Source organism: Engraulis encrasicolus, chromosome 9 (genome assembly GCF_034702125.1).
Source record: "Engraulis encrasicolus isolate BLACKSEA-1 chromosome 9, IST_EnEncr_1.0, whole genome shotgun sequence".
NCBI classification, from domain to species: Eukaryota; Metazoa; Chordata; class Actinopteri; order Clupeiformes; family Engraulidae; genus Engraulis; species Engraulis encrasicolus.
Window position 1 is genome coordinate 5,430,320 of NC_085865.1, and position 26,939 is coordinate 5,457,258.

The following is a 26,939-nucleotide window of genomic DNA, read 5'->3' on the forward strand; positions in this document are numbered from 1 at the left end:
TGTGTGTGTGTGTGTGTGTGTGTGTGTGTGTGTGTGTGTGTGTGTGTGTGTGTGTGTGTGTGTGTGTGTGTGTGTGTGTCTTCATCCTATGCTGTTATACTCGTTCTTGCAATGTTATAATAGGGCATGTGTGTGTGTGCGTGTGTGCTATTCTGTGAAAGTTGTCTTTGAACATTATGATTGTAGTGTCCACAAATACTACAACACTCGATTGTACCAATTGTTTTTTCCACCTCCCTCATGGTAAAAACATTCTTCTATTATTCAAGAAATATATTTGTTAACATCTTTGCATAGAGAGAGGGCAAACGTGTGTGTGTTTGTGTGTGAGAGAGTGAGAGTGAGAGAGAGAGTGAGAGAGAGAGAGTGAGAGAGAGAGAGAGAGAGAGAGAGAGAGAGAGAGAGAGAGAGAGAGAGAGAGTGTGTAAGAGCTCAAGCAAGAGCTCTCTGTGTCATCTTCTGTGTGTGTGTGTGTGTGTGTGTGTGTGTGTGTGTGTGTGTGTGTGTGTGTGTGTGTGTGTGTGTGTGTGTGTGTGTGTGTGTGTGTGTGTGTGTGTGTGTGTGTGTGTGTGTGTGTGTGTGTCTGTGTGTGTGTCTTTGTGTGAGAGAGTGTGTGTGTAAGAGCACTAGTTCTCTGTGTCATCTTGGCTGCAAAAGGGAATAGCTATATTGTGTGTGTGTGTGTGTGTGTGTGTGTGTGTGTGAGAGTGAGAGAGAGCCCTAGTTCTCTGTATCGTCTCGTCCGCACGGGAACGGCTGTATCTTCTGAGCGAGCTGCTTGGCAATGTCCTCACTACTGGCAGTGATGAGCCGACGAGACATCAGGTCAAATGGACCTCCTGTAAAGACATATAGACATCATGTCAAATGGACCTCCTGTAAAGACATATAGACATCATCAGGTCAAATGGACCTCCTGTAAAGACATATAGACATCAGGTCAAATGGACCTCCTGTAAAGACATATAGACATCATCAGGTCAAATCTTACTGTCAATGGGTCAAATGGACCTCCTGTAAAGACATGTAAAGACATCATGTCACATGGACCTCCTGTAAAGACATACAGTATAGAGAGACATCAGGTCAAATGGACCTCCTGAAAAGACATATAGACATCATCAGGTCAAATGGACCTCCTATAAAGACATATGGAGACATCAGGTCAAATGGACCTCCTATAAAGACATACAGTATGGAGACATCAGGTCAAATGGACCTCCTGTAAAGACATGTAGACATCAGGTCAAATGGACCTACTGTAAGGACATATAGACATCAGGTCAAATGGACCTCCTGAAAAGACATATAGTATAGAGACATCATGTCAAATGGACCTCCTGTAAAGACATACAGGACATACATACTCAAATAGCGGCCCGCGGGCCACTTGTGGCCCGCGGGGCATCTATTTGTGGCCCTCGAATAATTTTGAAAAATTAAAAAAAAAAAAAAAAAATTTTTTTTTTTTTTGGTCCGATCGCGCTGCCGGCTCTTATTTTGAAATCGCGCCACAGACGCTAGGAAGATGCGTGCCGTGTCTCCGCCCCCTCAATCAGTTTCTCCCTGCAGGCTCCAAACAGAAGTGACTATGAGGGTGGCAGAGGCTGTTGTGAGGTAGACTACTAAAGGGAAGTACGGTAGAACTTGTAAATAAATTATTTACAAAGTTCTCTTTGCCTCGTTTTTGAAAGTAATGGTCCACATTTCATTGCATACAGTGTGTTAGGACTTCGAATTGGTTTAGCACTAGCTGTAGCTAGTTGCGAACACAAATGAAGGCAAATTGTGTTTGAGCTCTGCTGGCAGCTAACTAGGGGTAGCCTACTTAAAAACGAATTGCTTGATAAACTTTTCACACTTTTAAACAGTCCCCAAATAGTTCGTTTGGAAAGCTAAGCCCCTCATAAGATTTCAAACAAAGTTATGAGCAACTTGATGATTTATTATTGGCTGTTGCATTTATTCAACATTGCATCAATGTGCCATTTTCTTGTTGGCAAAACCTGGTGTCCTCCTATCTATGTGTCCTCTTTGTTGGGTCCATTATTGCATCTGATTCTCATTATGCATGTGAGAGCAGCGGTGTAGTCTACTTTTTTGAAGTGGGTATACTGTATATTCGAGCATTTTTGGAAGTGGGTATACTGTATATATTTATGCTATTCTAAATAATGGATCAATCAATTTTAAGTGGGTATACTGAAGCCCCTAAAATTTAGAAGTGGGTATACTCCGTATACCTGCGTTCTACGTAGACTACACCACTGTTTGAGAGCTGCATAAACAAAGTCATAATAAGCAACATTTGTTTGAAAAGTGTTATCTTCAGGCTTATTGGTTTTCTCACTAAGAAATAAATGTTTATGAATGTAGTCTGCAAATATAGGCTAATCTTATGTTATTTAAAAAAGATAATCTTATGTCATTAAAAAAAAAAATACTGAAGGGTGGGTGGCAATGACAGCAAGGCAGGCACCTCACCCCACAGTGCTCCAGAAAAATGCAGGCCCTTTATGAGAGAAATGTTCTCCCATCCTGTCACTGGAAACTAAATATCTGCTGTGGGTGTGAGTGCGTGTGTTTTGTGATTACAAAGGCCTTATCATTTTTTTTTTTTTTTTAATATTTTTTTTTGGTGGGGGTCGTGTCGTGTCAGCCCGGCCCGGCCCTTTATTGGGAGGAATTTTGAAAAACTGGCCCTCGGGGACTTTTAATTGAGTACCCCTGACATATAGACATCAGGTCAAATGGACCTCCTGTAAAGACATATAGACATCATCAGGTCAAATGGACCTCCTGTAAAGACATATAGACATCATCATGTCAAATGGACCTCCTGTAAAGACATGTAGACATCATCAGGTCAAATGGACCTCCTATAAAGACATACAGTATGGAGACATCATGTCAAATGGACCTCCTGTAAAGACATATAGACATCATGTCAAATGGACCTCCTGTAAAGACATATGGAGACATCATCAGGTCAAATGGACCTCCTGTAAAGACATATAGACATCATGTCAAATGGACCTCCTGTAAAGACATATAGACATCATGTCAAATGGACCTCCTGTAAAGACATATAGACATCATGTCAAATGGACCTCCTGTAAAGACATATAGACATCATCAGGTCAAATGGACCTCCTGTAAAGACATATAGACATCATCATGTCAAATGGACCTCCTGTAAAGACATATAGACATCATCAGGTCAAATGGACCTCCTGTAAAGACATATAGACATCATGTCAAATGGACCTCCTGTAAAGACATATAGACATCATGTCAAATGGACCTCCTGTAAAGACATATAGACATCAGGTCAAATGGACCTCCTGTAAAGACATATAGACATCAGGTCAAATGGACCTCCTGTAAAGACATATAGACATCATCAGGTCAAATGGACCTCCTGTAAAGACATATAGACATCATCAGGTCAAATGGACCTCCTGTAAAGACATATAGACATCATGTCAAATGGACCTCCTGTGAAGACATATAGACATCATGTCAAATGGACCTCCTGTGAAGACATATAGACATCATCATGTCAAATGGACCTCCTGTAAAGACATGTAGACATCAGGTCAAATGGACCTCCTGTAAAGACATATAGACATCATCATGTCAAATGGACCTCCTGTAAAGACATCATCATGTCAAATGGACCTCCTGTAAAGACATATGGAGACATCAGGTCAAATGGACCTCCTGTAAAGACATATAGACATCATGTCAAATGGACCTCCTGTAAAGACATATAGACATCATCATGTCAAATGGACCTCCTGTAAAGACATATGGAGACATCAGGTCAAATGGACCTCCTGTAAAGACATATAGACATCAGGTCAAATGGACCTCCTGAAAAGACATACAGTATGGAGACATCAGGTCAAATGGACCTCCTGTAAAGACATGCAGTATAGAGACTAGTCTTGCACCAATACCGATACCAGTATCGGTGGATCGGCACTAAAATGGTGGCATCGGTATCGGCGAGTACCAAGAAATAGGGCACCGATACCATTTACAGATGCTTTTATGACACTTAAACAGCCTTGTAGTCTTTTTCCTGTTTCACAAAGGTGGGCAGCAGCCTGACAAAGCCATGCAATGATTTTACATCCAGGTAGTATGCACTGCAGCCCTTCATATATATATACACATTTCAAATAGGGTGGTATCGGTATTGGCCGATACTGCACAACCAGGTATCGAGTATCGGGGCCAAAAAATGGTATCGGTGCAACACTAATAGAGACATCAGGTCAAATGGGCCTCCTGTAACAACATACAGTAGAGTAGGGGTGTCAAACACAAATTAAAAGTGGGCCAAAATCAAAATCTGGAACGAAGTCGCGGGCCGAATTAAATATTTAAAATACACTGAAATTGTGAATACAGTAGACGTAAAGTTAGGCAAATAACAAATAACACGTTCCCATCATATGTACTCAAACTACACTGCAATGTGCTAGTAAGGGCCTACAAACTAATCTAGACTGACTCATAATTCCTGTGATGCAAACAATTTTGCTTTTAGGTAGGGATGCACGATGTCAAAAATTTCAGCCGATACCGATATCCGATTGTGATATTGCGGTTTTGGCCGATGACCGATATTAACCGATACCGATGTTTTTCTTTCTTTTTTTTAAAAAAAAGAGATGACAATGATGCAAACAATCAGAATTTTTGAATGTCGTCTTATTTCCAAAAACACTTTTTAACTCCCTGTGATAATCAGATAAAAAATAGAGACAAAATAGAAGACAAACAGTGAAAGTCATCGTCAAGTCCATTCTTTTAGAACCGTAACATATAAAAAAAAACATCGTTGTTAACATCGGCCCAGTTTTACCCATCAGACCGATGTCCGATGTGTTGAATATTGGCCTATATCGGCCGATACCGATACATCTGGCCGATACATCGTGCATCCCTACCTTTAGGTCATATTTTCTATATTAATGGTGTATGTGGGCCAACTGTTATACAGTAGAGAGACATCAGGTCAAACGGACCTTGTGTAACGACATATAGAGAGCCATGAGTAACAGTGTTTACAGTGTGTGTGTGTGTGTGTGTGTGTGTGTGTGTACCTGTGATATCGATGATATCCCTTCCTGCCTCTCGTGTGATAGCTGCTCCTCCAGCCATGTGCTGTGTGTGTGTGTGTGTGTGTGTGTGTGTGTGTGTGTGTGTGTGTGTGTGTGTGTGTGTGTGTGTGTGTGTGTGTGTGTATACCTGTAGTATCCATGATAACTCTCCCTCCTGTCTGATGATGACCCCTCACTCCACCATATATGTACTGTGTGTGTGTGTGTGTGTGTGTACCTGTGATATCCATGATGACCCCTCCTGCCTCTCGTATGATGCCCGCTCCCCCTGCCATGTGCTGTGTGTGTGTGTCTGTGTCTGTGTCTGTGTGTGTGTGTGTGTGTGTGTGTGTGTGTGTGTGTGTGTGTGTGTGTGTGTGTGTGTGTGTGTGTGTGTGTGTGTGTGTGTGTGTGTGTGTGTGTGTGTACCTGTGATATCCATGATGACCCCTCCTGCCTCTCGTATGATAGCCGCCCCCCCTGCCATGTCCCAGCAGTGGATGCCGATGTGGTAGTAGGCATCAGCCGCCCCGCTGGCCACCAGGCACATGTTGACCGCTGCACTGCCAGGGGCACGGATCCTGACATCAAATCAAAATCATTAATAATAATAATAATAATAATGAATCTATAAACGTATAAAACTATGTTTAATATGTTTATAACTATTCTAACATGTGGTAGTAGGCATCAGCCGCCCCACTGGCCACCAGGCACATGTTGACCGCTGCACTGCCAGGGGCACGGATCCTGACATCAAATCAAAATCATAATCATCATTAACCCGTTAAGACGCAGTGTTATAAATTTGTTGTTACCAGAGTGGCAATGACCAAGTCATAGTGCATTACTACTGGCTCTGTGTTATGTCATGGTATTGTAGTACTATGGTACTTAACCTTTTAATTAGAGATGTCCGATATTATCGGCCCACAGATGTTATCGGCCCGATAATAGCATAAAATGTAATATCGGTCAATGTCGGTATCGGATTTTTGCATCTTTGTTGCATTCGAGAATGCATCTAGTGGGGCATTACAATAAAATTAAGCATATTTTGTTCCACAACAGCAGATTTGTAATGTTACCTAAAATTTGTTATGAGGAAAAACAACCCACATATATGGGCATTGGTATCGGCCGATATCGGAATCAAAAATTGAGAGTTGGACAATATCGGCATATCGGATATCGGCAAAAAAGCCAATATCGGACATCTCTACTTTCAATGGCTATTACAGCGCGCCACTGGAGGTACACCGTGCATTAACGGGTTAATCAATAAAACTATTTTTAATATGTTTATAACTAGTATTCTAACATGTGGTAGTAGGCATCAGCTGCCCCACTGGCTACCAGGCACATGTTGACCGCCGCACTGCCAGGGGCACGGATCCTGACATCAAATCAAAATCATTAATAATAATAATTAATCAAGAGTTTGCTGTCACCCATACACAAGGATGGTGAGGATGGTCAGTGTGTGTGCGTGTGTGTGTGTGTGTGTGTGTGTGTGTGTGTGTGTGTGTGTGTGTGTGTGTGTGCGTGTGCGTGCATACATGTGTGTGTGTGCTCTCATCCGTGCACAGGAATGATTAGGATGGTCAGTGTTTGAGTGAATGAGTGCGTGAGTGATCAGTCAGTGTGTGCGTGCGTGCGTGCATGTGTTCTCACTCATGTATGGGGATGGTTAGGATGGTTAGTGTGTGTGTGTGCGCGCGCGTGCGTGTATGTGTGTGTTCTCACCCATGCACAGGGATGGTGAGTATGGACTCCATGTTAGCCATCATGGCTCTGAAGATCTTGGGATCAGGCTTGAAACCCATCTCCGTCAGCACCAGAGACTGGCTGATATCTACAGTTGGAGGAATGAAAATGAAAACATAATTAATAATTATATATTTATAACTATATAATTAGAATCAATCATATTAATACATTTTTTTAGGATTCATATATTAACAATTATAATTCTATTAATATTGCTAATATGATAATTATATCAATGTACTATGTATTCCCATTCATACCAAATAATAATAAAGAACAGGGCTTAACACTAACACACGCCAGGTAGCCAAATGCGGGTGAAAGTCGGCGTTGGCTAGTAGATACCGAAGGTTCACTAGCCATTCTGGCGGGTCCGTCACTATTCTAAATGATGAGGCACCGCATTTTGTAGTTTTTTTCCCTCGGACCGTCTTTGCTACAAACGCAATGCAATGCGATTTCGCGAGCCTACAATACCCATGAAGCACCTGTGTCACGTGTCACCTGTGTCCCAAGCACGAGAGGAATCTGATATAGAGCTAGTCTTGCGAATATGAGTGGCAGCAGCGAGCTGCCTACCGGCACATCAGCGCGCGTTTGGAAATGTCACTGAAAACCTTCACGTGAAAATAAAGTAGCGAAGTTCATCTCAACTGACCTGTTTTGGGATCTGTCATTGGTACAATGCATAGTAGTAGTGGACATTAAAATGACCAAGGCGAGAGGAGAACACCTCTTGTGAAAGTCTTGAGACTAATTAGCGCAGTGATAAGACAAGGACACATGCGGCATTAATAATGTTCGTTTTAAATCATTTTCTGATTTGCCTGTATGTCTTCATACCTTAATATTCCTCCATGTTTCTTGTGCCGTTGTTCCCACCCCGACTGTCAAACGGGGCTTAAACAACGCGCAGTAGTAGCCTTCACAAAATCATGTCCCATGTCCCTTCGCATGTGCCCATCTTGCCTTGCGTCCGTTTATATTTCAAACAACTCAATATTAAACGGAATGAAAGGAAGTCGTAGCTCCTTCTGTAGTTACCGGCCGCATATGTGTGTGCCTTCTATTAGATAGCCTACTTTTATGAGAAAATATTCCAGAAGAGGTGTTATTCCACATCCATGACCGAGGACATGCGAAGCTTGGCAATGACTTTGCACTATCTACTTTGCGCATCGAAAGTGCCCTTCAGATCAAAGACGGAAATATTTTGCTCTCATGTAGCTTACATTTGTGCCCTTCCACAACACGGTGCTTGGTGTTTCTGCACGGCTATGCCATTCCTCAGATAAGTTAATCTGTTCTTATAGCATGCATGCATGCATGGACCAGTTAACAACAATTCTAGTTATTAGGCCCTATATTATATTATATTATATTATATTATATTATATTATATTATATTATATTGTATTGTATTGTATTGTATTATATTAGTCCCTATATTATATTATATTATATTATATTATATAATATAATATAATATAATATAATATTATATTATATTATTTATTTTTAAATAAATTATATATTTTTAAATAAAATTATGGCTAGTGAAAAGGCCCAATGGCTAGTGAGTCAGGAAAACCACTAGCCAAAATGGCTGGTAAGCGAAAAAGTTAGTGTAAAGCACTGATAAAGAATAATATAAAATATTAATATTGTACAGTAATTGTGTGTTGTAGTCTCTTGGCACAACCAATTCAAACTGTGGAACGCTTTGCAGTTCACTAAAAAAAATTATAGGCAATAGGCAGCACAGTTTCAATGAGCAGCATAGTTGCAATACCTACTAAGGCCACCATCCTACACGGGGCCAGGCGGGTGAGGTAATCCAGGTAGTGGGTGGAGACAGAGGGCGTGGCGGAGAGAAGGCGTGGGGAATTTAAATGAGCTCGTCCTGGGATGACGACATCCTAGGAGCCTTTTAGGATTGTGTCAATTGGACTAGCTCTTTTCAAAGCATAGAGGAAATGCTGTAGTGCTCTGTGAACACATTTCGACATTTTTAGCCCCTGGGGTGACTTAAGGAGGCTATAGAGACTCATTTAAGGCCCAAAGAGCTCAGAGAGTGAAAATGTCATGCCATGGGATCTTTAAAAGAGAACAACTCAACATTGGTCAATGTCACCATGCCCCTGTATGTATTGCTCAAGCTGTCTGTGGCTCGTCATTCAAGAGGTGCTGTGTGACATGTGGTTGCTTGCAAAAACAGGATACAAAAAATGGAAACATAAAAATGAAAGACAATGCTAAGGAGGCCTGGCAGGGGATTAAAAACATCATCACCGGGTGTGGGAAGAAGAGAAGCATGGCAGAGGGTGACCTGTCTATGGCCAACAACCTAAACCAGTTTCGCATCCGGGTAGGCAACTCTGGAAGAGGGTCAGCCAATTCTCTTGTCACCTCTAAAGCACCCCCACCCCCCTATCCACACACTTGACAATAACTGGTAACATCCCTGACAATCACTTTTCAACAGGCTCCTATCTCCCTCCAAACCCCAACCCACCACACCCATCACCGACAATCACCTCTGAGCAAGTAAGAGGGGCACTGAAAAGACTCAAGTCCAAGGTGGCTGGCCCTGATGGCACCTGTACAAGACTGCTAAAGACGTGCTGAGGCATTAGCTAGCTAGCTAGCTAGTTAGCTAGCTAGCTAGCTAGATAGATAGATAGATAGATAGATAGATAGATAGATAGATAGATAGATAGATAGATAGATAGATAGACAGTTTATTTGTCCTTTCATAAAATTGTTCTGTGCCATTTTCAGTGCATCTGAGGCATTAGCTGCGCCACTTCATCGCCTGTTCAACAGGAGTCTGCAGCAAGGCAAGGTCCCCACCGTGTGGAAAACATCATGCCTGAGACCAGCTCTGTAGAGAGCACATCCCAAAGAACTCAATGATTACACACCAGTTGCCCTCACCTCACATCTAATGAAGACACTGCGTAATCTTCTCAAACCCCAGGTATATCATGCATTGCATCCTCTGCAGTTTGCCTACCAAGAGAAAGTGGGAGTGGAGGGTGCTATCCTGTATCTTCTTCACAGGGTACACTCTTGCTTGGACAAGGTTGGCTGTGATGTGAGAATCATGTTTTTGTGCACTTTCATGCGCCTTACCAGATGTATATTCTTATTGAAAACTATGTATGTCTTAGGTCTCTAACTTCTACATCAATACTACATAATAGACTTAGTCAACACTCATTCTTGGTTATGCTGATCTCTTGTATACCTCAACTCACAGAAGATGTTTTTTTGCACAATCACCTTCTTATTTTTTATTTTTTCTGCTTTGTCTTTATTTCCCTCCCCCAACTACTATCTGTGTTATATGCGTCTGTCTTGAAATGTCCATGTGGGTACCGGTAATTATGTGTGTGAATCTATGTGAGCTACTGTACTTGACACCTTAATTTCCCCCTGATGATCAATAAAGTTACCCTACTCTACGTTGTTGTGTACACTCGCCTCCAAAAGAGTTGTCGCCTATCCATCTGTTTGGAATAACAGCCAATAACCTGACTTTCAATTAATCACTTGGCTTCAGAAGTCACTCATATGAAAGCTACAACCCTCCCAAATGAAAATGTATGTACAAAAATAAATTTCATGCACCAAAGAAAGATTGACCCTTTATTGAACACAGACAGGGCAGATTTTCACAAGACAAAAGTTTTGTCGCCTATCTAACATAATGTGAAAATGAGCAGATAAGTCACTTCAAAACACTTCAAATACGCAGCTCGGGTGTCATACTTAATCACTGAATCACTCTCACCTCTCCAGAAAATCAACTTTGGCCTTAGGTGTATGTTTAGGGTCATAGTAATCACGGAAAGCAACACAATGAAAATCAATGGAGTTCAATGAGAGATGGTGACATATTCGCTATTCGTAGAGCAATACATGTTTAACTTCATGATTTAATCAATGATAAAAGCCCTCAAACACCTGCAGCATGAATGCAGCTCCTCATAAGAGCTGTATCCGTACCATGTTTCACTTTATGCACCATTTATCTTTTTTCATATTCTTCATCTCCAACACCATATAGCTTTGATGCTATCAGTCCTAAAATGGTTGATCTTGGGATCTTGACTTTAGAGTATGAGTCCCATTAGCCTTCATTTTTGTCAGAATTAGGCCTGACATACTCTTGGCTGGCTTTTTTGAGACAGGACAGTGGGAGAGACTTCTTTGGTGTTAAAGGTGAAGAAAATGGAAAAAATACATGGTGCCTAAAGTCAAACATGGGAGGGATACAGCTCTTATGTGGAGCTGCATGCATGCTGCTGGTGTGTGAGGGCTTTTATCATTGATTACATCATGAAGTTAAAAATGTATTGCTCTACGAATAGCAAATATGTCACCATCTCTCATTGACCTCCATTGATTTTCATTGTGTTGCTTTCCATGATTACAATGACCTTAAACATACACCTAAGGCCAAAGTTGATTTTCTGGAGAGGTGTGAGTGAATCAGTGATTAAGTATGACAGCCGATCTGCGTATTTGAAGTGTTTTGAAATGACTTATCTGCTCATTTTCACATTATGTTCGCTAGGCGACAAAACTTTTGTCTTGTGAAAATCTGCCCTGTCTGTGTTCATTAAAGGGTCAATCTTCCTTTGGTGCATGACATTTATTTTTGTACATACATTTTCATTCGGGAGGGTTGTAGCTTTCATATGAGTGACTTCTGAAGCCAAGTGATTAATTGAAAGTCAGTTTATTAGCTGTTATTCCAAACAGATGGATAGGCGACAACTCTTTTGGAGGCGAGTGTAGAGTACTTGACGGTGTAAAATCAATTCTCCGATAGCTTGAACCCCACAGGTGCTACTGGTAATGTGGGTATGTAGGTAGGTGATGTTAACAGTAGGTAGTAGGTATATACCATTAAAATGGAATGCTCTTCCAGGTAACCTGAAGAGCTGTGGCTCTTTCAAGAACTTTAAATTACAACTTAAATATGCTCTTAAAGAGACCCAAACCTGTAACCATTGGCACAAAATGATACCAATATCCTATGGGAAATTATTTTATTTTTTATTTTAAAAATATTTTTTATATATTGTTTGAGTGGGTGTGGATTGTTGTGTCGGTGGGGGTCGGCGGGTACAGGGGACATGAGTGATTTGTTTATTGTTTTTATCTGTATTTTCATTCTGTTTTTGACTGCTGCTTTACTTTATTATTCTATTGTATACTATTTCATTCTTAATCTCAAGGACTACTGATGAAAAATAGCCCAAGGCTAAATCTGGTGTGATGCATGAAATGGAAACATTTATGTTTTAATTGCACATGGTCCTAATAAACTTGATTGATTGATTGATTGATTGATTGATTGATTGATTGATTGATTGATTGATTGATTGATTGATTGATTGATTGATTGATTGATTGATTGATTGATTGATTGATTGATTGATACAAGTTCACCAAGTGACTGACCTTTTTGTCCGGACACTTTGATGGGGACCCCGTTGCAGAAGGCTCCTTTACCTTTCCGAGCCGTGTACATCTTATCCTCTATACAGCTGTAGACTATGCCGAACTCTATCTGAGAAGGAGAAGGAGTCAAATGGGGACAAATTAGTACAAAATAGTAAATCGTCATGATAATGCATCGAAGTACATATTTTCACAATATACTGCATTGATTCATGACAATGTATTGCCATACTTATTTTCACAATATACTGCCTTGATTCATGACAATGTATTGCCATACTTATTTTAATAATATAATGCATTGATTCATGACAATCGATTATTTAATAATATAAAATTGAAGTTGCCACTGGTTCATTTTGTTCAGTAAAGGGTAGGTAATATTTCTGTTGTAATGGAAACCCTCCCCCAGATGCTAAAATGCTTAAATAAAATAAATTGACTTGTGAGTGCTACACAGCAACTGAGAAATAAGCTGTAGTTTAACACCATTTACTGAAGTATATCACAATGCATCTAAATAGTACATGAATCGCAATCCATCGTGATAGAAGCCCTTCGTGGCTGTGTGTCGTGATGCGCATTGAATCGTGAACCCTTTGCCAATGTCAGAGTTCAAAAAGGATAAATTCTTAGTACGTGTGTAATTGTTGCATCTTTGACCGAGACAGTAAGTCTTTGTGATGTATCAAGAGCCACAGTATCCAAGGTAATGTCGGCATACCACCAAGAAGGATGAACCACATCCAACAGGATTAACTGTGGACGCAAGAGGACCTAAATGACACTAAAATGACTAGCCTGGTGAACCAGCGCCACCCGCTGGACGGCAAAATGTTTTGTCTACGTGTGGGTCTGGCCTCGCATAATGATTCAATGAAGCCAGAATGCCAGGAATCTGGCAAACCAATTACAACGCAAAGATGTGTTTTGAATCAAAGCGGGCAGGGTTTTGAGGGAAGGTTGTTCTCATCAACAATCTTTGGATGTATTATGCATCGAGGCCAGACTAAATTAGACATCCACATTTAGTCTGGTTTATCAGGCTATAAAATGACAGGTGTCTCAGTTATTTTGTCCAACCCCTGTAAATCTGTGAAGCTTCACTGGAGGTCTTGAGAGGTATGGTGTAAGCAACTGGACGTCTTTGAGGAACCTCAGTCTTAAAGCTAAAAAAAATGTTTACTTTAGGCTTTAACAACCAAACTGACTACTTTGGATGACTTAACCCATTGATGCCTGATGTTGCGTTGCGCAACATTGGCCCTGGCGCCTGGAGTTGCATTACGCAACATTCAGGCTCATGAGATTTGAGACAACTTTATTAAAAATCTTTGTTTGTTTGAGATGAATTAACACATTCGATTGAAAGATGAGGGTCTTAGCGGTTAAATGCAACTTAGTGCCTATTTTGATGTGCTTCAGAAGCTGATATATTTCGTTTTTTATAGTCTGAGGGCAGCTTTTCTTAAAAAGGGCTCAGGCATTCAGCACCCTTTTTTGCAGGTGCCTTAGGCACCAATGGGTTAACAACAGTTTCCTCTTAAGATATGTCAACACAATATCCCTTTACCAGTCGGCAAGTGTAAAATAAAAGCTGCAAACATGAGAGCTGAGCATGTGGCAATGCAAGAAGAGTACCTCTTTGTTGACTGTGAAGCCGATGGATACGGAGACAAAGGGAAACCTGGGGGTGATAGGGGGAAGAGGAACAGAGGAGGAGAAGTGTTGAGAATAAACTGATAACTGATGCTGCTTCTTCAAACTGGAGGAGGTGCCTACTGCCAACAGCATCCCTTTTCTTTGTAGAACACACATCACATTGCACTTGCAGTAGCTGACGCTTTTTTATCCAAAGCAACTTTCATGTTTTTTTTTGTAAGTACAGGGTATTGGCTACAGTCCCTGTAGCAGTGCTCAAGGGCACCTCAGCCATGGAGTGAGATATGGAGTGGAAGGGTGGGATTCGAACCTGCAACCCTCTGATCTAAAGACCATCTCCTTAACCACTAGGCCACCGAAATTGCATTTATGCCTCACCCGTGCAAGGGGGCAGCCCTCAGTGGCGCCCCATGGGGAGCAGTGCGGTGGGACGGTACCATGCTCAGGGTACCTCAGTCATGGAGGAGGATGGGGGAGAGCACTGGTTGATTACTCCCCCCACCAACATGGCGGGTCGGGAGTCGAACCGGCAACCTCTGGGATGCAAGTCTGACGCCCTAACCGCTCACCCATGACTGCCCATTCCATATGGAGTGGAAGGGTGGGATTCGAACCTGCAACCCTCTGATCTAAAGCCCATCTCCTAAACCACTAGGCCACGGGCTGCCTCCCTTTCTTTAGCTGTAAAAGAGAAGAGTTCTGCTGCTGCTAAAAACAGGCGACCCAACGCATGAAACTGCTGGTCGTCGTCATCGTCCCTTACCATTGTAGAAAAGAGGTGGCAGTTCTGATACATTACATTACATTACATTTAGAGATGCACAGGATCCTGATTTTTAGGATCCTGCCGGATACCGGATCCACTGCTTAAGATCCTGCCGGATCCGGAACCGGATACCGGATCCTACGAAAGGGTTGAAACACATAGCCTACTCACATATGTGGGCCCTTTTTATCATGTTGGCTCAAACTATTTTGACTGAAAAGCCTCGGCTACCGGATCCTGGATCCTGGAACCGGATCCGGATCCTGTGAAAAACCCTATTATCCTGCCGGATCCGGAACCAGATCTTGGATCCTGTACATCTCTAATTACATTACATTGCATTTCGCAGATGCTTTTTAACCAAAGCGACTTACAATCGAGGACATAATCATAGCTAACATCACTAGCTTCATCACTGCTTCCGAAAGCAGACACATGTGACCAACATGTGCAACTGCTGCCAACACAGAATCACCTTTTTCTTTGTAGAAGAGAAGAGTTGATCAGTCTGATGGTGCTTCTCTAAAAACAGAGACAGGTCATATACTGTACACTTCCGCTTAACAGCATCCCTTTTCTTTGTAGGGACCTGTCTACATTTCTGGAGGGATCAAGTGTTGACCATGTGGGTGTAATTTTAGGCGTGGATGGTGGGCACATGTCCATACCACTTCTAAGATGAACCTAGCTTGTCTACATTACTTTTTTCCACAAATATAATGCAAAAATAGCATACCCAGACAATTTGCCATTGTAATGTCCCCACCACTTTCCAAGCCAAACCTATAGCTTTGCATGTGACCATGTGGATGACAACCCTTGTGAAGAGCGTAATTTTTTACCATATTAAAAACATACGTTTTTGTCTGCTTGCTTCTAGTTAACATATAAGCTTCTTCCTCTAGACTGGAACTATAATAGAAGAAAGCCGAGATCATTTGTTTTTAACCATGCTACCTTTTATATAGTGCCGTACATTGGCACTGTCCTTTACGATTCGATTTGATTATGATTTGGGAGGGAACGATTTGACTCAAATTGATTCAGTCCGATTCTACGATGCATTGCAATTAAAGATGCACCGGATCCTGATTTTTAGGATCCTGCCGGATACCGGATCCACTGCTTAAGATCCTGCCGGATCCGGAACCGGATACCGGATCCTACGAAAGGGTTGAAACACATAGGCCACGCACACGTAGGCCCTTTTTATTATGTTGGCGCAAACTGTTTTTAAGACTCATTGGCTTACTGCCACACTGCCTTCAACGACCGCTTCCAAAGGGCTTTCACTCCATGCAGAGATTGGGGCTGTGAAAGACTGACTGAAAAGCCTAGGCTACGTAAAAAGTACAGATGCCCCAGATCCTGATTTTTAGGTAACTGCCGGATACCAGATCCACTGCTTAAGATCCTGCCGGATCCGGATAGTCTGAGAAACCCTATTATCCTGCCGGATCCGGAACCGGATCTTGGATCCTGTACATCTCTAATTGTAATGCATTACATTTCTACTGAAAGCAACAACAAATTTCTCGTCAGTCATGAGGCAATACAAGCAGTCAGATACTGAAAGACATTTTGTTGGCTGTTGTGTGTATCAGTCCTGCAACTTTCAATGCTTTGAAGTGCTTTCATTTAATGTAAAATTAATTTGCTATGGAAATGCCCTTGGGAGTAATTGAAACTTTAAAAATATGCTGCATCCAATATGGCATTTGCCAAATCGATTATTAAAGTGTCCTGCCCCACATTGCAATGCATTGCCGAATCGATTATTGTTGACACCACTACTTTTATACAACCCTACACCAAAAATCTTCATAATCATCATGACAAGTAGCTTGTAAGGTACTGAGTGTACAGCTGGCTGCGGTTTTCACCACAGAGACTGAAAAACAGGAAGCTTGATGTGTGTGTGTGTGCGTGTGTGTGTGTGCCAGTGCATGTATGTGTGCGTGTGTCCATGCGTCATTTCCAACTAAGTATGATCGTGCAGATACTATGTATACTCAGATCACTCAGATGTTGTCTGTATGTGGCATTGGTCTGCACTGAGATGAGTCGGCATTTCTAATTGTACTTAGTAGTGATTTTAACATATGAAGAGAACATTTCAACTTTGTGAGCCAACATTGGCATTTCTGCTTGCATTTTTCATACAGCTTTTCAGTCTGGAGAACTGTTCCATCAGAGTTACAGCATATGGAATATCTTATTTGACAAACATTTCGACTTACGCCTTTATCAGGGTCGCAACGACAACTGTTTTCATAAACTAACCTACGTATTTGACCACTGTGTGCACCTCACAGTGTGCATTTACTACAACTGAAAAGAATAAGTAGTATCAGAAGAAGCGTAGGCAGAGCCCTGCTAGTATTCCTCAAAAACAACTGGTGCTCTTGGTGGGTAAAACAGAGCCAACTAATGCAGCATATCATTCCAGTCAGTAATGTAGCACAGCACTAGCCTGGTCCTGACCATCCCATAATACTACCATTTGCATTTCGTATTCATGGTCTGGACTTTGTTTGATCTGACGCGATTGCAGGAAGCAGGAAGGACATTTTCGGAAAAATCAGGATTTAACGTATAAGTTGTTGAACAAACATGTCTGACGTCTATCTATGACGATGTAGGACCGTTTAACAGACATGTCTGACAGAACATCCTACCGTAGGATAAAATTACAATGTAGGACCGTTTGTCAGAACACCGGTGAAAATCCTACCGGTCAACATCGCTCGACAAAGGACAGGTACCAGACGTAGTATGGAGCCAAGTGTCTTGGCGGAAGTACGTAGGATGGCGCGCGAGGCTACTTGGAGGGTGCAATGTTCAACAAAAAGTGGGCTTCTAGCTTGTTCAAGATTGTTTTGAGCTTTTTTTTAAAATCAACTGAAGTGCATAGACCAAGGATTTTTGGTCCTCCCTTTTGTTGAAAAAAGAAAAACCTGTTCCATGCCCCACCTGTGTACAAAGTTGGTGGTGCCGTCGATGGGGTCGATGATCCATGTGGGGTCGTCTGTTAAGATGCTGGGCGCACCGGCTGCTACCGACTCCTCACCTATGAAACTGAAGACATAAAAACACACACAATTAGAATCACATTTGATAGTCATTCACCTTACCCCTCATGATTTCGAAGACTCCATCAGCATTACACTATAAAAAAAGTCAAGTTCCTCAAGCTTATATTACCTGTAAAAAAAGTAACCAATCACAGCAAAGAAGGCAGAGATGAAACGGGCACATTCACACTACATCGTCCATACTGTACCACAGCACTTGTGAGAGTAGGACTTAAAGGGACACTGTGTGAGATTTTTTGTTGTTTATTTCCAGAATTCATGTTGCCCTTTCACTAATGTTACCTTTTTCATGAATACTGACCTCCACCATCAAATTCTAAGTATTCATTATGACTGAAAAAATTACACTTTTCATACATGAAAAGGGGGATCTTTTCCATGATCCGCCATTTTGAATTTCCAAAAATAGCCTTTTTTTAGCTGCAAAAATGACTGCACTTGGACCATACTAGAAAATATTTGTTTAATACTTAGTAAACTTTCATGTAAAGATCAAATTTGGCAACAGGCAGCCCAATTTCAATAAGCAGCATAGTTGCAGTACCCTTTTTGACCATTTCCTGCACAGTGTCCCTTTAACACTATGTGCAGCATCGGGGTGGGGGGAGGTACGCAAAAAGGGTCAGTTCTACCGGGCCCAAGGAAAAGCTTGGCCCACAATTAAAACCCCATTACACTCTTTATATTGAGAAGAGGGCCCTGCAGACAGTAGATCTGCACCATAGTGATTTACAGTAGATTACTGTAGGAAGGAGGAATTCAGACTGAGTTTTAAAAAAAGGAAAAAGGGAGAAGAAAATAGATTATATTATATATATATATATATGAAGAGCTCTTTTCCAAAACGCTATATACACCATTTTTGACTTTTTGCATTTTAATATTGGAATTGACTGCTAAGACGTCCTATAATCTATATGTGAATTCTTGCCATTCAAATGTTTTCAGAACATACTTTTTAAACCTCTATAAAATGAATTTTGCAATGCAATTCAATGGAGAGCCCAATACAAAAATGTCAATTTCCCAACATTCTATAAAATGGATATATCTCATTTTGGAAAAGAGCTCTTCATATATATATATATATATATATATATATATATATATATATTATATTTGTATAGCACTGTATCATACAAGGCATGCAACTCAAAGTGCTTAACTAATGGGAAAAAAACATCATTGTTAGAGATGGATTTAAAAGGAGAGTTAGAGAGGAGAGGCAGAAATAGCAGGAAGGCAGAGGAAGAAGAGATAGATAGAGATTGTAGGTTAGGACCAGGATTCTTAGAGGCGTAAGGTCCATAGTGGCTGGGTCTAGATTAAGTCAAAGATAGTTACACTGAATTTGGGCGATGATTGTGAAAACAACAATCAACAGGGGGGGGGGGGGGGTGGGTGATTATCTAAGTAAGTATATGCACCATGCAAGGGCGCCGGAATGTTTTGGTTCATTTTTTTCCCTTTATTTCCTGAAAATGTTGCTGCTGCTGCACTCCACTCATTTGTCTACAGTAAAAGTGGAGAAAGCCTCATTTAGGAACCCCAACAGTGGGGAAGCAAATGGACCACTACATCCCCCTTTCCGGCATCTATGGCAACATGACACCATCCATACTTCACTAGGTAGATTATGCACTTGCTTACGGCCCAAATGTTGTTTCTTCAGCCGGGTATGATCACATATTACGGGTGTGATTAATTTTATTTTAAGTGGAATTATGAGTTTTTGCTTGTATTCTTTTAATGCAAATGTACTTCTAAGGAGAAGAAAAACTAAAATGTGAAGCACCAAAGTACAGTATGCTTGTTGAAGGAACTGGACGAATCATAGACACAATGCCCTCCCACCCATGCTTTTGATCCTGGTATCATACCCCATTTGGTTCTGTGGTTCAGGTGAAGAAGAATGAAAATGTATGTAAATTAGCTTGTGGGAGAGTGCATGTAAATGGGTTTATGTAAATGTTATATGAAAACTAGAACCTGAAATATCATCAGCAATAAGTGTGTTTGCTGTAGGCCTACTGTGTGTGCTGGATGATGTGCTACTACACAGTGTTGTGAGCTAGTGTACCTGTGCATGGGGTACTAAATAATAATAATAATAATAATAATAATAATAATAATAATAATAATAATAGTATGCTATCACCTGTGCGCAGTGTTGGGAGTAACGCGTTACAAAAGTAACTAATTACTGTAATGCATTACTTTTTTGAGTAACGCAGTAATGTAAGGGATTACAGGGGCGAAAACGGTAATATATCCTCGTTACAATGCAAGTAATGCGCACATTACAACGCATTTGTTTCACCTAAATTTTGTGTGGGTATTTTGTTTTCTTCATACAATGTTCGCAGATCACCGCAAGATCAGCTATTGCATCTGATAAGTCTGCGCATAGATACAATTTCCAAAGTATCACGCAGAACATTGAACTTCCTCTTTCACGTTTCGTCTCTCGAGTCGAAATGGCAGGCTAACAAAGGATGACCGAACCAGAAGATCCAGATTGCTCGTTTGTTTTCAAGATGGGTATATGCCCACTACTTTGACTTCATTGAAAATAAGGACGACAAGAACATTTCTGTGCTTGAAAACTGTGCTTGAAACCGGGTGAAAGTCATGCCACCTCATAGATTTGCACTGTAGATTGCCAAATCCTTATTTCCAGTCATTTTGGCTAGAGTAGAAAAGTAATGCAAAAGTAGTGTAATGCCTTACTTTTGAGAAAAAAAAAGTAATGTTGTAATGTAAGGCATTACTTAAAAATGACAGTAACATGTAATAAGTTGTGCATTATAGTTTTTGAGCAACTTTCCCAACAGTGCCTGTGCGTGGGGTACTTTTCTCTGATGGAGGAGATGATTTTAGGAATAATAATACTACTACTACTAATAATGAAAATAATACGGGGTGAGTGTATTATTATTATGATCACCTGTGCATAAGGTACTTAATAATAATAATAATAATAATAATAATAATAACTAGATTGCATTTCCTCACAGAAAATGCTGGAGTACGCTTGCCCGTCTTGCATACGTTGCCCTTCATGCATGCCTTGCCTTTCATGCATGAATTGCCCTTCATGCATATGCTGCCCTTCATGCAAAACACAACATACAGTTAACCATCTAGATATGAGCTGACTTCCTGCTGGCAAGCATACTAATAATGTGTTGTTATTGTGATCACCTGTGCATGGGGTACTTAATAATAATAATGTGTTGTTATTGTGATCACCTGTGCGTGGGGTACTTAATAATAATAATAATAATAATAATAATGTGTTGTTATTGTGATCACCTGTGCGTAGGGTACTAAATGTGTTGTTATTGTGATCACCTGTGCATGGGGTACTTAATAATAATAATAATAATAATAATAATAATAATAATAATAATAATAATAATGTGTTGTTCTTGTGATCACCTGTGCGTGGGGTACTTAATAATAATAATGTGTTGTTCTTGTGATCACCTGTGCGTGGGGTATTTATTAATAATGATAATAATAATAATAATAATAATAATAATAATAATAATAATGTGTTGTTCTTGTGATCACCTGTGCGTGGGGTACTTAATAATAATAATGTGTTGTTATTGTGATCACCTGTGCGTGGGGTACTTAATAATAATAACAATAATAATAATAATAATAATAATAATAACAATAATAATAATAATAATGTGTTGTTCTTGTGATCACCTGTGCGTGGGGTACTTAATAATAATAATAATGTGTTGTTGTGATCACCTGTGCGTGGGGTATTTATTAATAATGATAATAATAATAATAATAATAATAATAATAATGTGTTGTTCTTGTGATCACCTGTGCGTGGGGTACTTAATAATAATAATGTGTTGTTATTGTGATCACCTGTGCGTGGGGTACGTAATAATAATAATAATATGTTATCACCTGTGCGTGGGGTACGTAATAATAATAATGTGTTGTTATTGTGATCACCTGTGCGTGGGGTACTAAATAATAATAATAATAATAATAATAATAGTAATAATAATGTGTTGTTATTGTGATCACCTGTGCGTGGGGTACGTAATAATAATAATAATATGTTATCACCTGTGCGTGGGGTACTTAATAATAATAATAATAATAATAATAATAATAATGTTATTGTGATCACCTGTGCGTGGGGTACTTAATAATAATAATGTGTTGTTATTGTGATCACCTGTGCGTGGGGTACTTAATAATAATAATAATAATAATAATAATAATAATAATAATAATAATGTGTTGTTCTTGTGATCACCTGTGCGTGGGGTACTTTTCTCTGATGGAGGAGATGATGAGGTTCTCCACTTTCTGGTCCGTCTCGGTGACAAGGTCGACTGGGGAGCTCTTCTGCTTGATGGAGATATCCTTCTGCAGCGCCTCGCGAATCATCTAAGACAACACAGACACACACAGGCACAAGCACAGGCACACACACACACACACACACACACACACACACACACACACACACACACACACACACACACACACACACACACACACACACACACACACACACACACACACACACACACACACACACACACACGGTTATGATTGTAGGATTGTGATATATGAGAAGTGGTTATAATTGGAAAATAAATTGATCCACTGGACTTAATCACTTGTAGTTACTGTATGATGTTGATTCTTGGAAGAGGTTGGGGTTTTGAGTCTGGGGCTTCAAGTTCAATTACCTTTTTAAATATGCAACATACCAGAACTACAAGCTGGCTGACATTTGCCATATGAAACCACAAAAATACAGTCAACACCTTACACCCACCCCGTCTATAAATGTGTGCAATGGCACAAGTCGGACACTATTGACTGGCACTCTTCTAACAGCCCTACCTATGCAATGACTCCACAAGGCCACAAGAGGGAGGCACAGATGGTGACATTAGGCCAACGCAAAATACTTCCAACACTTTCCTAGTAGCCTAAAACCAGCCAGGACACCCTGGGGTGCCACACACCCCCCTCAGGGGTGCCGCGGAAACGTGGCTGACGGTAGGCCTATGTGAAATTGACCTAAATAAATAAATGAATTGTGTAATATAATACATATTTGTCTAAATTAATAAGTAATACTTTAGTCAGTGGAATCTTTCATCTACCATTTATGCACAATAAAGCAAATTTAGGTCACCCCAGAATGTCCCACACATAGCCTGTCTGAGATAAAGCTGCAACTTCAAACATAGGTTGTGTGACAGTCTCCAAATGTGTTACTTTTCTAAGCTTGTGTGGCATCAAATGCGATGCCTTGTTACGGCTTGTTGGTTTGGGGTGCCTTGAGATTTTTCATGAATTGAAAGGGAGCCTCGCCTAAAAAAGGGGTGAGAAACACTGGCCTAAACAAGCCCACTGGTAGTTGCAAAGGCCATTAGTATCGCAAAAATACCTTGCAGCTCCTGTACATTTTCAGTGAAGTTAAAACTGCAAAAGTAGTCTAATGTATAAAATACAATTTAAATGTCAGCATTTTTTTTTTAATGGAAAAACCTAAAAATTACATAAGGGTGTAAAGGTGGTCTGTGTTTATGGGAGAATGAAAACTGACACACAGACAGGTAAGCAGTAGGGCTGTAATGATATTGTATCGAACCGAGAAATCGCGATACACAGAGTTACGATACTGTATCGTGATACAAGGAGGCAGTATCGTGATACGCCCTTTCAAAGTTCTGTTGCCCAGCAGTCCAGAAAACAACCACATGATTTGAAGTGATAGTGCTTCCAAGCTTCAAATCATTATCATTAATTTTATTTAAACTTTTAGAAATTATTAGTAGCCTCTTGTAACCTATTCTACCTATAAACTATCACAGTTTTTATTAATAATTTTATTTTAGAATTTTGGCTATGTGAAGTCGTGGGGTGTATCAAACCATAGGTTATAAATCCTGATACGAACCGAATAGTGAGTTGAGTGTATCGTTACAGCCCTAGTAGACAGACAAGCAGACAAACACATAAACAGGCGGGCAGACAAGCAGAGAGAGAGAGAGATACACAGACAGACAGGCAGGCAGGCAGACAGACAAGCAGACAAACACATAAACAGGCGGGCAGACAAGCAGGGAGAGAGAGAGATACACAGACAGACAGGCAGGCAGGCAGACAGACAAGCAGACAGACACATCGACAGGCAGGCAGGCAGGCACACAGACAGACAGACATGCAGGCAGGCAGACAGACAGACGGACATGCAGACAGACAGACAGACGTGCAAACAGACAGACAGTTTTACCTTTCCGGCCTCTTGAGTCACAGCAATGCAGTGATCCATACACTCCATCCATGGATCATCCATTATGCTTTTATGGTCAGCTTTAAACACACACACACACACACACACACACACACACACACACACACACACACACACACACACACACACACACACCAAATGACCTGATCCATACACCACACAGCAACAAAAATGCATAGGTTTCCCAATGCAGGCTACATCGTAGGCTATAGTTTGACTAGTTTGGAAGTAGGCTAGGCAAGGCAACATTGTAACACACTGTGACTCTCCTGCACCTGTAACATTGTTCTGCTCAACCATACATTGCTGATTAAACAATGCATCATTGTAACCACTGAACTACCGTATATAAAAAATATATACTAATCTTCAGTGAGTCTAACCAGTAGACTAGGGTAGAGATGTCAGGCTACCATGCAGATCCGGGTGAAGAATCATAACATTGTGACAGTTAAAGTTTTGATATTGACAACTGAGCCAAAGCACCAAAAGTAGGCCTACCAACAAGAAGTGCCGTAGCGTAGCCTACATAAACTGTTTCATCTAATCGGACATGTCAAATAACTTTAGGGTCGAAGGCCCGCCTGCCCATTGGAAATTTGGGCGTAGGCTATCTGACAGGACCTGTCTGACGTTTCACTTTTTCCCCGACTTTACTTTTATCAGATCTGACCTGACCGTTGTGGTTCAACAAGATACAGAATCACCTTGTGTGTTCGCCTTGGTATTTTGTCAAACACTTAGCAAATGCAGATTATGTTGTGACCACAGATTTTGGCTCCACTGCATCCAGGCTAAGCGATAGATAGCTATCGTTATCTGTTGGTAAATTTACACTAGGCCTACCCAATGGCCGTGTCAACTAAGATGTTGCATCGTATTTGGCACCAGCTATTTGCAATGTCAGAACTTTGCGCTAGGCATGGTACTGGTCTTGGAATTATCGTGCATCACTTTACCTGATAGAAATTAAACAGCAAGGGTAGGTAGGCTATGTTTATCTTCTTCTTCTTCTTGCGTCCACTCGTATGTTGATGACAAGCCAGTGAAGTGCAATACCTCCACCCAGTGGTTGGTGTAGCATATGACTTACCAAGGGTGGGCCTGTAGGCCAATTATAGCCTACTGTATGCCTTTGGTTTACATCAAGTGTTTGTTATGATTTGTTTATATAGTGTATATAAAAAGGAGAAATGTACAAACATTATGTGCTGTGGGTTAGCCAAGGTAAGTAAGTTAACATAGGCTGAGAGTTGAGGGTTGCTTTGCCAGTTCTGTAGTCTGATCCACACCTTCCTATCCACACGCGTGCGTGTGTGTGTGTGTGTGTGTGTGTGTGTGTGTGTGTGTGTGTGTGTGTGTGTGTGTGTGTGTGTGTGTGTGTGTGTGTGTGTGTGTGTGTGTGTGTGTGTGTGGCCTCTTTGGGCAGATGGAACGTTCACTCATTACTGTAAAGATTCAATTACATGGTAAAAGTATTGCTATGACATTGTTGGGAGCCTTAAGTAACAGATGAAGACCTGGTCATTACAAATTTGGTGACAATAAAGTTATAACATAGCCTCTGTGAAAACAGGTTTAACCTGAATAGCATAACGGATTATCCATGGATGGAGTGTGCATCACTGCATTGCTGTGACACAAGAGACTGGAAAGGTAAAATCTATCTAAGATTTAAAAAAAAAACTATATTTCTGTCTGTCTACATGTCTGCCTGTCTGCCTGTCTGTCTGTCTGTCTGTCTGTCTGTCTGTCTGTCTACATGTCTGTCTGTTTGTATGCCTGTCTGTCTGTTTGTCTGTCTGTCTGTCTGCCTGCCTGTCATCCCAACTGTGTCCCATGAGAGATGGGAGTAGAAATGTGTGTGTTATGTTAAAAGTTTGTGCATGAACAACTTGAAAAAAGGTATAAAAAACGTTTTTAAAAACCATCACCTCAATAAATGTCGGGCACATGACGTCACACGTTGCGCGGCAGACATTTTGGAAGCGGGCCAGCCCATTGTTTACAGTGAGGACTTGCTTTATTCTGCTAGTAGTTTGCTTTGTGTTTTACCGTTTCATTTGACCTCTGCTGTCGTTATGGTCGCCCGTTGCTGTGTCGTAGGGTGTAGAAGCGCAAGCTGTGACGGGACGGGGAAAAAAAATCCCAAATGGATTATCTTTTTACCGTTTTCCAACTTGGAGGCGTCTCAATGGAGAACAAATGTCCTCCATAACAAAGAGTCGCCGGCTAGCATGGGTTGCTGCTGTAAGACGGTCAAATATAACTTTCCACTCTATCCCGGTGTGGAGGTGTCTCTGGTCTAATACCCACAGATGAGCTCGGGGAGGCAAACTTTGTGAAAAAATTCCTGTGCCTTCCTCAGACAGGACTCCCAGAAGCTGACATCTGGCAGGATACAGGCAACGTCAAGTCACAGTAGGTTGCACCTGTCACGAACATCTGTGTCTGCACTTGTGTGTAGTACCTATGACCTTGTTTGAGCTGAACAATGCCATCAACTCTGTGGAGACAAAAGTCTTTGTCTGCGTCACAAGCCTCCTGGACAGTGCTGTGTTTGTGCTTAGCAGGGCATTTCACTTCCAGGCAGCCTTGTCCACAGCAGTCACAGCTAACTAGGCCATCAGGTGAGGCGCCTACCTGTGGGAACGCCGGGTTTATGCAGAAGCCAGACTACTCGATTGTCAAGTTATCGTGGTGTGGTGCTTGTTGTTGAAGGTATTCAGTGCGTGCTGTGT

At 41.0% G+C, this 26,939-nt stretch overlaps 2 protein-coding genes across 3 annotated transcripts in view; one reads left to right on the forward strand and one right to left on the reverse strand.

Moving 5' to 3' along the window:
- Positions 1 to 585: 585 nt before the first annotated feature.
- On the reverse strand, positions 586 to 25,224 carry LOC134454940 (inositol monophosphatase 1-like). Of its 2 annotated transcripts, XM_063206027.1 has the most exons (9): positions 25,158 to 25,224; positions 24,178 to 24,257; positions 22,177 to 22,310; positions 17,761 to 17,865; positions 14,001 to 14,046; positions 12,360 to 12,468; positions 6,861 to 6,969; positions 5,544 to 5,695; positions 586 to 839 (listed from the first exon to the last, which is right to left on the reverse strand). In XM_063206027.1, exons 2-9 carry the CDS (start codon positions 24,238 to 24,240, stop codon positions 721 to 723), a joined length of 837 nt encoding a protein of 278 aa, XP_063062097.1. In that variant the 5' UTR covers positions 24,241 to 24,257; positions 25,158 to 25,224; the 3' UTR covers positions 586 to 720. The 2 variants fall into 2 exon arrangements, with proteins under 2 accessions (XP_063062097.1, XP_063062098.1); XM_063206028.1 differs by lacking the exons at positions 586 to 839; positions 5,544 to 5,695 and adding an exon at positions 5,876 to 6,510.
- LOC134454939 (ADP-ribosyl cyclase/cyclic ADP-ribose hydrolase 1) overlaps positions 1,587 to 26,939 on the forward strand; it is a 36,859-nt gene continuing 11,506 nt past the window's right edge. Inside the window, exon 1 of the mRNA XM_063206026.1 lies at positions 1,587 to 1,617. Coding sequence (XP_063062096.1) covers positions 1,592 to 1,617 — 26 coding nt within the window. The 5' untranslated portion in view covers positions 1,587 to 1,591. The remainder of the gene's footprint in view (positions 1,618 to 26,939) is intronic.